This window comes from Arachis stenosperma, chromosome 2 (assembly GCF_014773155.1).
Source record: "Arachis stenosperma cultivar V10309 chromosome 2, arast.V10309.gnm1.PFL2, whole genome shotgun sequence".
Classification (NCBI taxonomy): Eukaryota; Viridiplantae; Streptophyta; class Magnoliopsida; order Fabales; family Fabaceae; genus Arachis; species Arachis stenosperma.
Genome location: NC_080378.1, coordinates 16,820,545 through 16,833,762, shown reverse-complemented (window position 1 = coordinate 16,833,762; position 13,218 = coordinate 16,820,545). Strand labels below are relative to the sequence as shown.

General features: G+C 33.3%; 1 protein-coding gene across 2 annotated transcripts; it reads right to left on the bottom strand.

Moving 5' to 3' along the window:
- Window positions 1-9,705: 9,705 nt before the first annotated feature.
- LOC130961598 (uncharacterized) lies at window positions 9,706-13,218 on the bottom strand. Of its 2 annotated transcripts, none has more exons than XM_057887557.1 (7): window positions 13,003-13,218; window positions 12,784-12,878; window positions 11,616-11,716; window positions 11,075-11,144; window positions 10,314-10,341; window positions 10,167-10,227; window positions 9,706-9,992 (listed from the first exon to the last, which is right to left on the bottom strand). In XM_057887557.1, the coding sequence occupies exons 1-7, from the start codon at window positions 13,013-13,015 to the stop codon at window positions 9,887-9,889; spliced, it is 474 nt and encodes a 157-aa protein (XP_057743540.1). In that variant the 5' UTR covers window positions 13,016-13,218; the 3' UTR covers window positions 9,706-9,886. The 2 variants fall into 2 exon arrangements, with proteins under 2 accessions (XP_057743540.1, XP_057743541.1); XM_057887558.1 differs by having other exon boundaries at window positions 12,784-12,915; window positions 13,003-13,139.

Below are 13,218 nucleotides of genomic sequence, written 5' to 3'. Positions count from 1 at the left end.
AGAGAAAGTGGTTAGGATATTTTTGAAAAAGGTAATAAAATATATATTAAAAATATCTTTTTTTTAAAAAAAACTTAAAAAGATAAGAATTGAAAAATTTTGAAATTGAAATCTGAATTTTTATATAAAAATCTCGAAAATATAGTTTAAAATTAGTTAGAAAAGATATTTTTTTTTTGAATTTTGAATTTTATGATGAAAGAGAAAAACACATAAAAGACACAAGACTTAAAATTTTTAGATCTAATGCTCCTTATTTTCGAAAATTTTGGAGGGAAAACACCAAGGAACACCAAACTTAAAAATTTTAAGATCAAAACACAAGAAAGACTCAAGAACACCTTGAAGATTCACAAGAACACCAAGAACAAAAGAAAGAACACCAAACTTAAAATTTTTAGAAGACTTTAATAAAATTTTCGAAAATTATGAAAAGATTAACAAGAAAACACCAAACTTAAAGTTTGGCACAAGATTAAATCAAGAAAAATTATTTTTGAAAAAAGATTTTAAAAAGAAGATGCCCAATTGCCAAGAACATAGACCAACGCTCTAGCCAATTGAGAGTAAATGTAACACTTGTTCTAAATAGGTGTATTCCTTTTTGAAGATTAATGCTTTAAAAAGAACACAAGTGAAACAAGAAAAGACACAGAACAAGAAAAATTAAAGATCAAACAAGAAAAATAAACAAGAACAACTTGAAGATCAAGGGAGAACAAGGAACACTAATACGAAAATTTCAAAGAAAAATATAAAATATGCAATTGACACCAAACTTATAACAAGACACTAGACTCGAAGAAAAATAAAAAAATTAATAAAGAAAAATAATATTCTTGAAAAGAAAATAAAAGACTCTGACCCAATTGCCAAAATCTTCCTAATCAAAGAAATAAAATAAACCTTTAGTTGTTCAAACTCGAACAATCCCCGGCAACGGCGCCAAAAATTTGGTGCACGAAATTGGAAATCACAATTCTTGTCACAACTTCGCACAACTAACCAACAAGTGCACTGGGTCATCCAAGTAATACCTTACGTGAGTAAGGGTCGATCCCACGGAGATTATTGGTTTGAAGCAAGCTATGTTTATTTTATTATTCTTAGTTAGGATATCAATAAAAATTATCAGTTGGAATTATTAGAAAAATAAAAGAGTGTGAAATAATTACTTGTTATGCAGTAATGGAGAATATGTTGGAATCTTGGAGATGCTTTGTCTGATTTATTCCTGTAATGTAATATTCCATCCATGGAAAAGTGCAAAGTTCCCTCCATGGCAAGCTGTATGTAGGGTGTCACCGTTGTCGATGGCTACTTCCCATCCTCTCAGTGAAAATGATCCAAATGCTCTGTCACAGCACGGCTAATCATCTGTCGGTCTTCAATCAGGTTGGAATAGAATCCAATGATTCTTTTGCGTCTGTCACTAACGCCCAGCCTTCAGGAGTTTGAAGCTCGTCACAGTCATTCAATCCCGGAATCCTACTTGGAATACCACGGACAAGGTTTAGACTTTCCGGATTCTCATGAATACCGCCATCAATCTAGCTTATACCACGAAGATTCTGATTAAAGAATCTAAGAGAAGCTAATTCAATCTGATGTAGAACGGAGGTGGTTGTCAGACACACGTTTATGGATTGAGGAAGGTGATGAGTGTCACGGATCATCACCTTCTTCATAATTAAGCGCGAATGAACATCTTAGATAGGAACACACACGTTTGAATGGAGAAATAGAAACAATTGCATTAATTCATCGAGACGCTGCAGAGCTCCTCACTCCCAACAATGGAGTTTAGAGACTCATGCTGCCAAAAGGTACAAATTTCAGATCTAAAATGTCATGAGATGCAAAATAAGTCTCTAAAAGTTGTTTAAATAGTAAACTAGTAACCTAGGTTTACAGAATATGAGTAAACTAAGATAATTGGTGCAAAAATCCATTTCTGGGGCCCACTTGGTGTGTGCTGGGGCTGAGACTTAAGCCTCTCACGTGCTTGGGCTGTTTCTGGAGTTGAACGCCAGGTTGTAACGTGTTTTGGGCGTTGAACTCCAACTTGTAACCTGTTTCTGGCGCTGGACGCCAGACTGCAGCATGGAATTGGCGTTGAACGCCAGTTTACGTCGTCTATATTTGCGCAAAGTATGAACTATTATATATTGCTGGAAAGCCCTGAATGTCTACTTTCTAACCCAATTGAGAGCGCGTCAATTGGACTCCTGTAGCTCCAAAAAATCCATTCCGAGTGCAGGGAGGTCAGGATCCAACAGCATCAGCAGTCCTTTTTCAGCCCAACTCAGATTTTTGCTCAACTCCCTCAATTTCAGTCAGAAAATACCTGAAATCACAGAAAAATACACAAACTCATAGTAAAGTCCAGAAATATAATTTTTGCCTAAAAACTAATAAAATTATATTAAAAACTAATTAAAACATGCTAAAATCTACATGAAAATACCCCCCAAAAAGCGTATAAAATATCCGCTCATCAACTGCACTTACGATGATGCCATGGTTGAGATTCAAGAACACAAAGCAAAAAGCAATGGAAAATATTCGTTATCTCACGAAGATGCTAACTTGGAAGCTATTAATAACGAGCTTCAAAGTCCTCTACGAGTGAGAACAAGAGGACGTTCCAAAAATAGACTAGGTTCAAAGACAGAAAAATAGATTGCAAATGCTTCAAAAAAAAAAAAAGAAAACAAAAGCTCTAACCGAGGTAAAAATGATGCTCTTTAAATAAAGGGGTAATTGAGTTTATTTTTGTTAATAGTTTTGCTAACATGTGAGTTTATTTTTTACAGTTGAACTTTTTTTATGGTGGATCAGTGGTGCAATCAAATTCGAGACAATATCATGCACATGTTATGAATTACCAGTTCAGATATTCAGTAGCATAGGATAGGTTTTAGGGTGTAGAGTGGCCCTTTTTCGGGATAGCAGTGAACATTTTTTGGGTGTATTCTGCATCCTCCTATTTTTGATATTTTCTTTGTTCTTTTATATTTTGAGATGTTGCTGTTTGTGTTGGAAATTAGTGTGTTGAACTATCTAAAGGGATTTGTTTGTTTTAAATTTACAATACATATACAATTCAATACTTAAGGAGGGTAACAATTCAAATTTTTGAATTCCCATAATTCCTGGTTAGATTTTCCAGGGAAATATGTACGCATGTAATTCTGGTGTATTCTGGTTATTTTTCGGTGTATTATAAAAGAAATTCGGCGTATTAGTATATTTGATCTTGTTCCCCTTTATTTTTTTGAACCTGTAATTAAGAGGTTTTGAATACAGCACAGACATCTTCATAAAAGTTTATTTATGCAAACAAAATTTATAATAAGATTGGATTAAATATTCACAAACTATACAAAAAGAATATATTCAAACTATTCAAAAAGTACACAAGATTCAAACTATTCACTGTCAATATCTTCTAAATTTAATATTTGCAGATGGTTTGGACAATCTGATTGCTTCACTTTCCTTAATGACTCTATCTCTTAGTTGATCCATCTCATCAAATAGAATTAGTGAATCGTATTCAACTCTGAAATGGTCCACCTCCGCCTACAGTTTAAAGAAACTTCTTTTACTAAACTCCGTTAATTTAGTAAAGTAATATAGAGTTGTCTATTTTTAGACATAGTTACCTACGTCCAATTCTCCCAGTCATATTTGCCCTTTTTAATGTTTGTCGGTTCGATTATCCCGAGCCATTTCATTATATAAACCGCACAGTCGTAGCTAAAACAAAAATAAATTAGCAAAATAAAATAGGACAGTAAGAAAAAACACAAAATTTATCATAGAGAAAGATTTATATCTCATTTTTTGGCCCGTAATTTTGACGTATGATGGTTCAATTTGATCATCCCTTTTAGTAAGAGGTTGCCCTCCGGCAAATACCCTCATTCTAGAGATCACGTGTCCCTAAAAACCAAAAAATGTAAAATATAAGAAAGACTACATTTTTAAAATTCATTACACCCAAATGATCCAATAATACACCTTATGTTAAATAGCACTACACCTAATTCTTATATTGCTAACAACAGACAGAAACCAAGAAATTTATATAAAAAGCAGAATCAATTTACAACAAATCTATTAAGTTTCATTCTTGATTCTGAGGGACACTTCTTGGGAAACGGGTCAAGGACGCAAATTTTTTTGTTTTTAGTATCCACCATCCATATCCACCAATATTTTCCGTAGCAAATCGGGGCAAATATCTGAAGTTTGGTCAGATAGAACAATGTTTTAGTTTAATTGGCACCTAAAGAAAGAATTGTGATAAGAAGTTTTAGAAACGAAAACTTATATATGGATGGGATGACAACTTTTTCATGTCCAAATAAGGGATGAACATTTTGTAGTCTTGAATGTCGAAGGGCTTTTTTGTTTTTTTATGTAAGAACTCCTCCTCATGATTCTCCAAAGCCATATTCTACAGAATTTGTATAACACCGAAAGAAATAGTTATTACACATAATACATTACATAAATACGCCAAAATTTGAGCTTAATACACCTTAACACAATATTAGAGGGGAAACAGTAAACTTGTTCTTCAAATCTTTTAATTCTTATTTTTTGTTGAGAATTAGTCACATTGTAGTCACAATCTAGTAAAACAGAACACTCAAAGTAACTACACACACATGGTAGTCACAAGTCATAATAAAATCATTAATGTTATTCTAAGATTACCTTAGTTTCAATATGTACTGGCTTTTAAAGACACAAAGTGGCCTTTTGTTATCTCCATCGATTGTTGAGCTTTCAGGATGCACATTGTGTCTGACTCATTAGTGCTTCTATTGTCATTGGTCTTCAAATTTGTGGCACAGAGGAAGCACTTTTCTTTGAGTTCACCTGACACTTCGCTCTACCTTGCAGGAGTTTCGAACTTTTCAACAAAGCGCCCCGCGGGCTGTACCTTTTGGAGCGTGGGACTTCTATCCTCAGCAAAATTTAAGGCCGCCGCAACCCTAGTGTTTGTAACTTGCTCCACCAGCTCCTCTAAATCTTCAACCAATATCGAACTTTCTTGACTTTTTCCCTTCTCAGACGCCGGCCGCCCCTCCGGAGTCAGTGTCTTTTCCTGACTCGAATCAGTAAAGTCAAGGCTGAATGATGGCATAAGGAATTCATGCTTTACAAACGATGCTATCCTGTAAATCATCATCAATGCAGCAGTGGCTTGAGGGGGTGGTTGACTGCATAGTGATATATAATATACTATAAGAATAAGAATAGACGAAAAATATCGAAAGAGAGTTATATTGTGTAGAACTTACATTTTAGAAGGAGCTACTGGCTCTGTGGGTGTGCTTTCAGCATGTTGATGGGGTTGTGGAGTGCTGTAGGGTTAAAAAAAGGTTTTAAATTAGAAAAAAACCAATTCCACCTCAATTCACAAGAGATACACCGAAATAAGAACCAGATACACCTCTATATAAAATACATGTAACCAAATATTATTCCTTACCCCTTAACTGTTTCTTCTCTAATTTTCTCGCTCGGAGACTTTGGAAGGGTTGGTTCACTTTGCAGAGGGTTTGATGCTCTCATCTCTGACGGAAGTACACATATTTGAAGCAGAACTCTAACCAAAACAAAAATAAAAAGTTAATAAACTCTCTTAAAATAGAAGATTAGAAGGTTGAAAGTAAGTTAGAAAACTCACATCTCGAGTGGTTCAGATTGCAAATGTGTCTCTTTTCGATCAACGGTCATTTTTTGTTGAGCCGGGCCATTGAATGATTCTTCTTCTCCATCCAACCTAAAATCTACCAAAATCTTGTCAGAATACACCTCAAGCATTAAATAGAAACACAGCCTCTGTGTTATGAGAACTTACATAGTTGCAGTTTTTTTTTCTTTTTTTTTTTTGCTGTCTTTTTTTTTCTTGAATAAATCATTAAAGGACTTTTTAAATATATATATATATATATATCAGAAGCAGAAGATGCTAATAGAAGAATTAAGGAAATTCCAATAGAAATAGAAATTACATGTTATCACATAGTTTGTTTACACTGTTTTGATCTGTTTGTGTTTGGAAGACTTGATCATTTTCACTTCCCAAGTTCACCTCCGACATTTTAAGAATAAAATAAACATCATTCAGTAAAACTAGACTATTTAATTACATTAGGATCTACGAAATTTTATCAAATAAAGGATCTTACGTTTGGGATAAATCACAGTGAGCTTCCGTTGAGGGGAGCCCAGCTTCTGGTATGTCTGCCCTTTTTTTCTGTATCCTGGAAAAGCAAAAACAATCATCAGTAACAAAAACACCTTAAAATCAGCAATATATATATACACCGAAAAATAACATACCCTTGTGCATCCTTTTTATTTGTTTTTTTCTTTTTTGTTTCTCTAAAAATTTTTTGTATTTGTTCAGTTTTAACAGCAGATTGCAAAAGAATAAATTAACAAATAAAATTTTGATAAAAAATAGTAAGATAGCTTTATAATGTATCTTACACATCATCAGATTCCGTTTCTTTTTCAGTAGATGAATCCTCAATAATGTGCTTTCTTCTTCTGGATTGCATCCTGAAAATCAAAGAAGTATCAATCACACAAACACGATAAAATTGACGATAAAATACTCCCGAAAGCAATGCATACTTTTTTGGTGGACTCTGAACTTTTTTCTTTTATTATTGGCTCTGATTCTTCACTTCTGACAATAAATGAGAAACACTCTGTTAATACATAAAATTTTGATATAAACAGAAAATATAGCAATGCATTGACAATTTTAGAATCTTACTCATCATCAGATCCACTTTCGCTTTCCGAAGACGAATCCTCTACAATCTGCTTCCTCTTTTTGGATACCATTTTGAACAACAGCAAATAATCATTAGCAAAAAACACAGTAAAAATGACAAAATACACCGAAAATATTACTTACTTTTTTGCTGTTCTGGTTGGTTATTTTCTTGTTTTTGTTGGTTTCTTTGAGTCGTGTTCAGACTCAAACTCAGAGAAAAAAGCAATATCACTCTCCGATGAAATGTCCTCCTTTTTTTTGTCTTTTTTCTTTTTTTTTTCCTTCTTTTCTTCCTTTTTCATTGTCTTCAATTTCTTTTTTAGTTTTGCCCTCTTGACGATGTCCTAAAATAGTTAAAACATTAGTTTATATCATGTACATAAAACAAATACACCCAAATTAGAAAAAGTATTCTGTTCAATTACCATATGATCGTGAGTTTTAGCTTCAATCCTCTGAAGCAGTAACTCCCTAGTCCAATGCCTTACCCAGGGCGGTCCAGGGATTGCATCTGCATTCTTGTTTTTGTGTTTTAATTCATGAAAGTATACAATCATCAAGGCATATAGGCAACCATCAATGGATTTTTTCTTTTTCAAGTGGTGCTCGCGTATGCCCTTGATGATGAATTCGAGGACATGGCCACCCCAGTTCCACTCTCTTATGTTGTCCACGCGAAAAATTGGCGGCATGTGGACCGGAGAAAATTTGTTTATCGTTGTCGGCAATAAGAACGCCATTTGAATATATAGGATGAAAACCCTCTTGAACAAAAGCCGATCTTCATCAGTGTCAACACCAATATCCATCATCTCATCCGTCAGATTCTTCAATATTTTTCCCTGGAACCTTATGTAAAATTAACTTTTTTCTGGAAATAGGTCCCCTACAAAAGCAACAAAACAAGATCACTAATTACACTCCAATTCACTTAAAATACACCAAAATATCAGTCATATACACCTAAATTTATTTTTTGATTACATGAGATAATATGAATTCAAAAGAATGGATTAAAAAGAATAGATTACAAAGAATGCAAGTTACCAGATGCATTCAAGCCAAGGGAAACTCTTATATTTTCTGGGTTGATGGTCAATACACCGTACCGGGTGTCCAAACTGTTTCTTACCAAATTAGAGGATATGTCAACTCCTTCAAGAATTTATGTGGCAGATTCATCGGTGGGATGTGCATCATACCATCAAATCCAATTCCCGAACGATGACCTTCTTTCCTTCACTCATGTTTTGGAACTTTTCATTCAATAGTCTTGTTGAGCATCTCAAATCTTTGGTTTTCTGTAAAGAAACGAAACGAGAATCATTTAAATAAGTTATATTTATACAAAGAAAAACTGAGTTAACCTAAAATATATGTGCTTACGTTGTATTTTTTTGGAGTAGGGTTCTTGCTTGCTATTTTTACTGCAAGAAATAAAAATATTGTTAATAGATAAAAACATACAGAACCAATTACACCTGAATTTCCATGATAAATACCCAAATACTAGCCATATACACCTCTACTATTTTTTTAGTTTACATGACATAATATGAGTTCAAAATTATGTTCAAGTCAACCAAAGATGCATAAAATGACACCAGATGCACAAGGACAATATTCAAGAACAACAGCGCCAGTTACAGTCAAATTTACTTGAAATACGGCGAAAATTTCTATTTATACAAACTCAGTTTCAAACATGCAAACATTCACAAAAACACATGAAAATATACACTAAACTATTCGCGAAACAGTACGTAAAACAATTATCATCGATTTAACAGTTTGACCAGAACAATAATATCTATTTTAAACCAAGAACACATAATGAATCTACTTAATAAATAGAAATACGATTATATAATGTTTCACATTCGAAATGAGAAAGAGAAAAGTGAAAAATCTCGAAGATTAGTGAAACAGTACCTTGAATAATCTTTCTTCTTTTGTTTCGGTGTTTTTTGATAGAGATTTTGAAGTTTTCTTGTTGATTTCATCGAGTGTTGGCGACGATTTTGACAGTTTCTTCAGAGATTTCGAACGTCGTTTGAATTTTCACGGTTGTGGTTTTAATCGAGGAAGAAGAAGAACCGTTTTTCATAATGGTAACTTCGTAAGTGAGCGCGCTATTGAAACGGTTGAATGGAGCGCGTGTGTACACACTCGTATACGTGAAAGTGGTTGTTGGGCTTGGCCAACTTGTATAACTTGTAAACCAAAAAAGCTTATATGTATAATAGACCTAAAAAAAATTGCCAAACAACAGAATTGAGTTGAAGTTAAAGACCTGTCCAAAAGAAGAAAAAAAAAAACACCGAAGTAAGCAAGCATATGGAAAACCAAATTTATCAATAAATTTTTTAATATCGAAAGTTTAACTGAAATTCAAGAAATTGAATTGAATATAATAAATAATATATTTATGTATCATATATATATTCTATAAAAATAATTTTTATTTTTATTATTTTAAATTAATTAATCACTAAAAAAAACAAAACGAACCGATTGGTTTAATGAGTTTAGATTTTTAACAATTTTATCGATTTTTAGTCGAATTGCTCACAACTAATTTTGTCTCAACCAGACCGGTCTAATGGCTGATTCCCTTCCTGTTCTCAAACCATGGAAGGAAGTTAGCTTCATTTAAGAGCTGTCAATCAATCAATAAAAATAAATAAATAAATAAAACAAAACGATACCTTCACATATAATTAATTACATGGAAAAGCACATTAACCCATTCAACTATTCTTGAAACATTAAGCTCTTGTGCTAATTTTGCCTGTGTACCAAATATTTGCCTTAACAAAAAAAAAATTGCCAAAAGAAAAAAAAAAAGAAGAAAACTAACATGTGCACAGAGACATTCACTTGAACCAGATACGTGGTAACAATACATGTACAACATGAGTACAAGGGCTTTATTATAATAAATTCCATAACTTTGGGGTAGCTAAACATGTACAACAAGAGTACAATATGTACACAAAATGTAATGAGACATTAGGATCAAAACAAGATTGCTCCAAGGATCTTGTGAACAGAAACTAGCACCAACATTTTCAATCATAATGTCAAATCAGGATCATCTTCATAATCAAAATCTTGTTCAGTTGAAGGCCTTAATCTCTTTGCGTCCCTTGGACCACCTCTTCCCTTCTTTGGTTTACCCCTAAGGGTGCACACATGCAGATATCTTAGCTCATAATCCAGCAAGGTTTTGACTTTTTGTACATATTTTCCAAGATATAAGATATTTCTATACACTTATTTATTTATTTTTAATTTAGAAAATAAATTCAACAAGATCAAATCAAATCAAAACACGCATTAGTTCAGTACTTACTGGCCATTTGCATAAATTCCACCACCTTTTGAACGACCAGGACCGAAATCCGGTCTCCCATCTGATATAAGTGGAAATACAATGAATCAGCAGACAATAAAATTGATGGCAGTAATGTTAACGAAATGCTTGGTTATATGAACTCACCATCTCGTCCAGTTGCTAGATCTTCAGCCTATAGTAAATCAGATGAAATTAAATGCATGTTACATGTTAGAAATGACCAACTTGCAAAACGATATGGACACTTAAAAACCGTCACTGAGAAAAACAGGGTTGTACTAACCAAAGATGGGTCATGACGACGGTGAAGTACTAACCTATATAACTCCAACAACTAAAGCTGGGCACAATTGACCAAAAACCATACATTTGAACATGGGTAAAGTATGTTTTTTTTATACCCAACATTTGTGAAATTCTTCACAAGTATCCCTAATGTTTAATTTGATTCAATTTTGTCCCTAATGTTAGAAATAAGTTTCAATTGAATCAAATTAAATATTAGGGGTCATTTTGAAAAATTTTGCAAACATTAGGGACAAAAAGTATGCTTTATGCTTTGAACATTCAAATAAGGGTCAAGGAAAAAATTCTAAGCATCAATGATGTTTAAGTTTAACATTAACATAAAATTTGCCATTAAAAATATTCTGTTTCAAGTTGATTGAAATGATTAATAATAACATCAGATCAGACATTCTTTGGTTAAATTGTCAAAAAATATATAATAACATTATAAGGATGTAGACGCTGAAAAAAAAAAACAATTTAGTGCATAGGTTTATCTTCATTTCTTCCTATCTCAGTCTTATGACATAGTTCTCACAAGTGGGCAGCCTTTCTTTTTCTTTTTTTTTTTTTTTAAGTTCCTGGATTGAAGATTATCCCAGAATATCAGAAATTACCGCAGGCGAGGTCACTGAAGATAATGAAAAGAGTCTATCTTCAGGCTGAAACTTTCTTGACCGCTTCAAGCTGCCATGAAGAAATTATATTCACCAATGTCATATAAAGATTGAAACATTAGTCAAGCTATCTTTAGCTTTATATTCCACCTAGAACATGCAAACACATGTGAGTTTCTATATATATATATATATATATAATGATCGCTATCAATGCAAGTCCATTGTGTGGCATGTTTGCAGTGAATGCAAGTTACAAATTCCACACAATAGCCTTTCCCAAGAATCAAAATCACTGAATATTTTAATATATGCCTACAAAATACAGCTTTCAAATATGTACAGCAGATCATTAGCATGCTATCATCTATCATATTCTCCTGAAGATTACCAAAATCACAAAATAAACTTCTAAAACTAAGAGAATCAAGGAAGAGGTCCCTTGGTCAACAAGTCAAGAGAGAGTACAACAAGAGTCAGGATTATTTCAAAAGTCCAAATCATAAAAGGAAAGGAGAGCCAGAGATAAGAAGCTCCATACAGTGCAGTGTTCTTTGACGAAGATAGGAACCCTTCAAATCCTTTTAGTACATTGCCACATTGCCCAGGATCCTGTAAATAACTTGTCTCCATGTCATAAACCTGTGTTGAGAGAAAAACGTTATACCCTATTACCCTTCTTGTCTTGTAAGAGTATAACATAATGAAAGATATTGCACCCAAAGTACACCATTGAATACCCAACCCCAACTCAACATGAAACATACAACTGAATCCTATTGCATTAAATTAACATTAACTTGAACATGAAATTGTTTTTCAAGTCAAACGATTAATTTTTTTTATAACAAAAGGAAAATTTTATTAAGATAAGAAGAGTAAATATAAAGAAGTGGAGGAAAAGAGATCCTCATAACTTAAACAATACAAAGAAAACTATAAAATCAGTGGATTGTAGATTTCCAATTTCTTAAGATATCTGGGGAGGGAAAGTCCTCTGAAGAGTCCATATGCTTTACACCAAATACATGATAGACACTTAATTCTATCCCAAACAACAACTTTTCCTAAGAAGCTATCAATAGAGGTGCACATATTGTGTTCTAATCAAATACTCCATAAATATGGCATATAGTGCACATTGCCACAAAGACTTTGCCCCTTTCTCCCAAAATCTGCAAATTTAGTCAAGATGTATGCAAGTGAAGTGCCCAATTTAGGTTTAAAACCTAAATTCAGTCTCTTAAGTCTTACCAAAAACACAGGGGAAAAAGTAGTCAATTAAGATCGAAAGAGACGAATTTGTCCTTCACCACAAACATTGGTCTTTCACTCTCTCACTGTATCCTTATTGGACAAGTTAGTTTTTTCATCACTAAATGGAACAAACATATTATTCCTCTTGTGCAATTAAGAATTTTGTCCAAAAGAATTGATATGTCACCTTTTTTCAAATTGTGAGACAAATTTATCAAATTTGAATCACAAAGAATAACTCTGTAATCTATGTTTCTTGTCAGGGTGAGAGTTGAGACTAGGGTTTACTTAGGTTATAGTACATTTTACCCATTTTGCAATCCTATCTCAAAAATTAGCATAAAATGAAGACTCTATAAAAGAACACTGTGAAAGTGAATAGAGACAGAATAATATCCACCAATTACTAAGCAAAGCAAAGCAACGAACAGACAACAAGTTGGAAAATTTACCTGCTTTTCAATGCTGCGCAAATCTTCGTGAAGCTTGGCTCTCCTACTAAGCAAGGAAGCTAGCATTGCTGAAGGGTTTACGGTACCCTTTTGCCCTAAAACGTGATGAAGGGTACAGAATCACATACAACACTGTCAACACAGTGTTGAATTATTGATTTAAAAACAAAAACATCAATTCAATTCAATTGAAGGGTGAAAGGAAGAAGAAAAGCTTACCTTCCGGTTCCATTTTGGCGCGAACTTAAATTATTGCAAGCTTGGTTGGAAAAAACGATGAAGATAGGGAAAAAAAAAAAAAAAAACCCTAAATCCCCAAATTTAGCATTTTTTGGTTGCTATGTGCGGGATTTTCAATAGGTTTTGATTTGAATTCTAGTTTAGTCAACAACTAAAGGAAGAATCAATCATGCCGTGCCAACTGCCAAGTCATAG

Bases quoted from the DNA above. Each gene is read 5' to 3' on its own strand.
- LOC130961598 (XM_057887557.1), bottom strand. The intron at 11,717-12,783 runs GTAAATTTTCCA...CTCTCAACACAG, and splicing joins TGCGCAGCATTGAAAAGCAG to GTTTATGACATGGAGACAAG. The intron at 10,342-11,074 runs GTAATTTCTGAT...GATTTACTATAG, and splicing joins CTTCAGTGACCTCGCCTGCG to GCTGAAGATCTAGCAACTGG.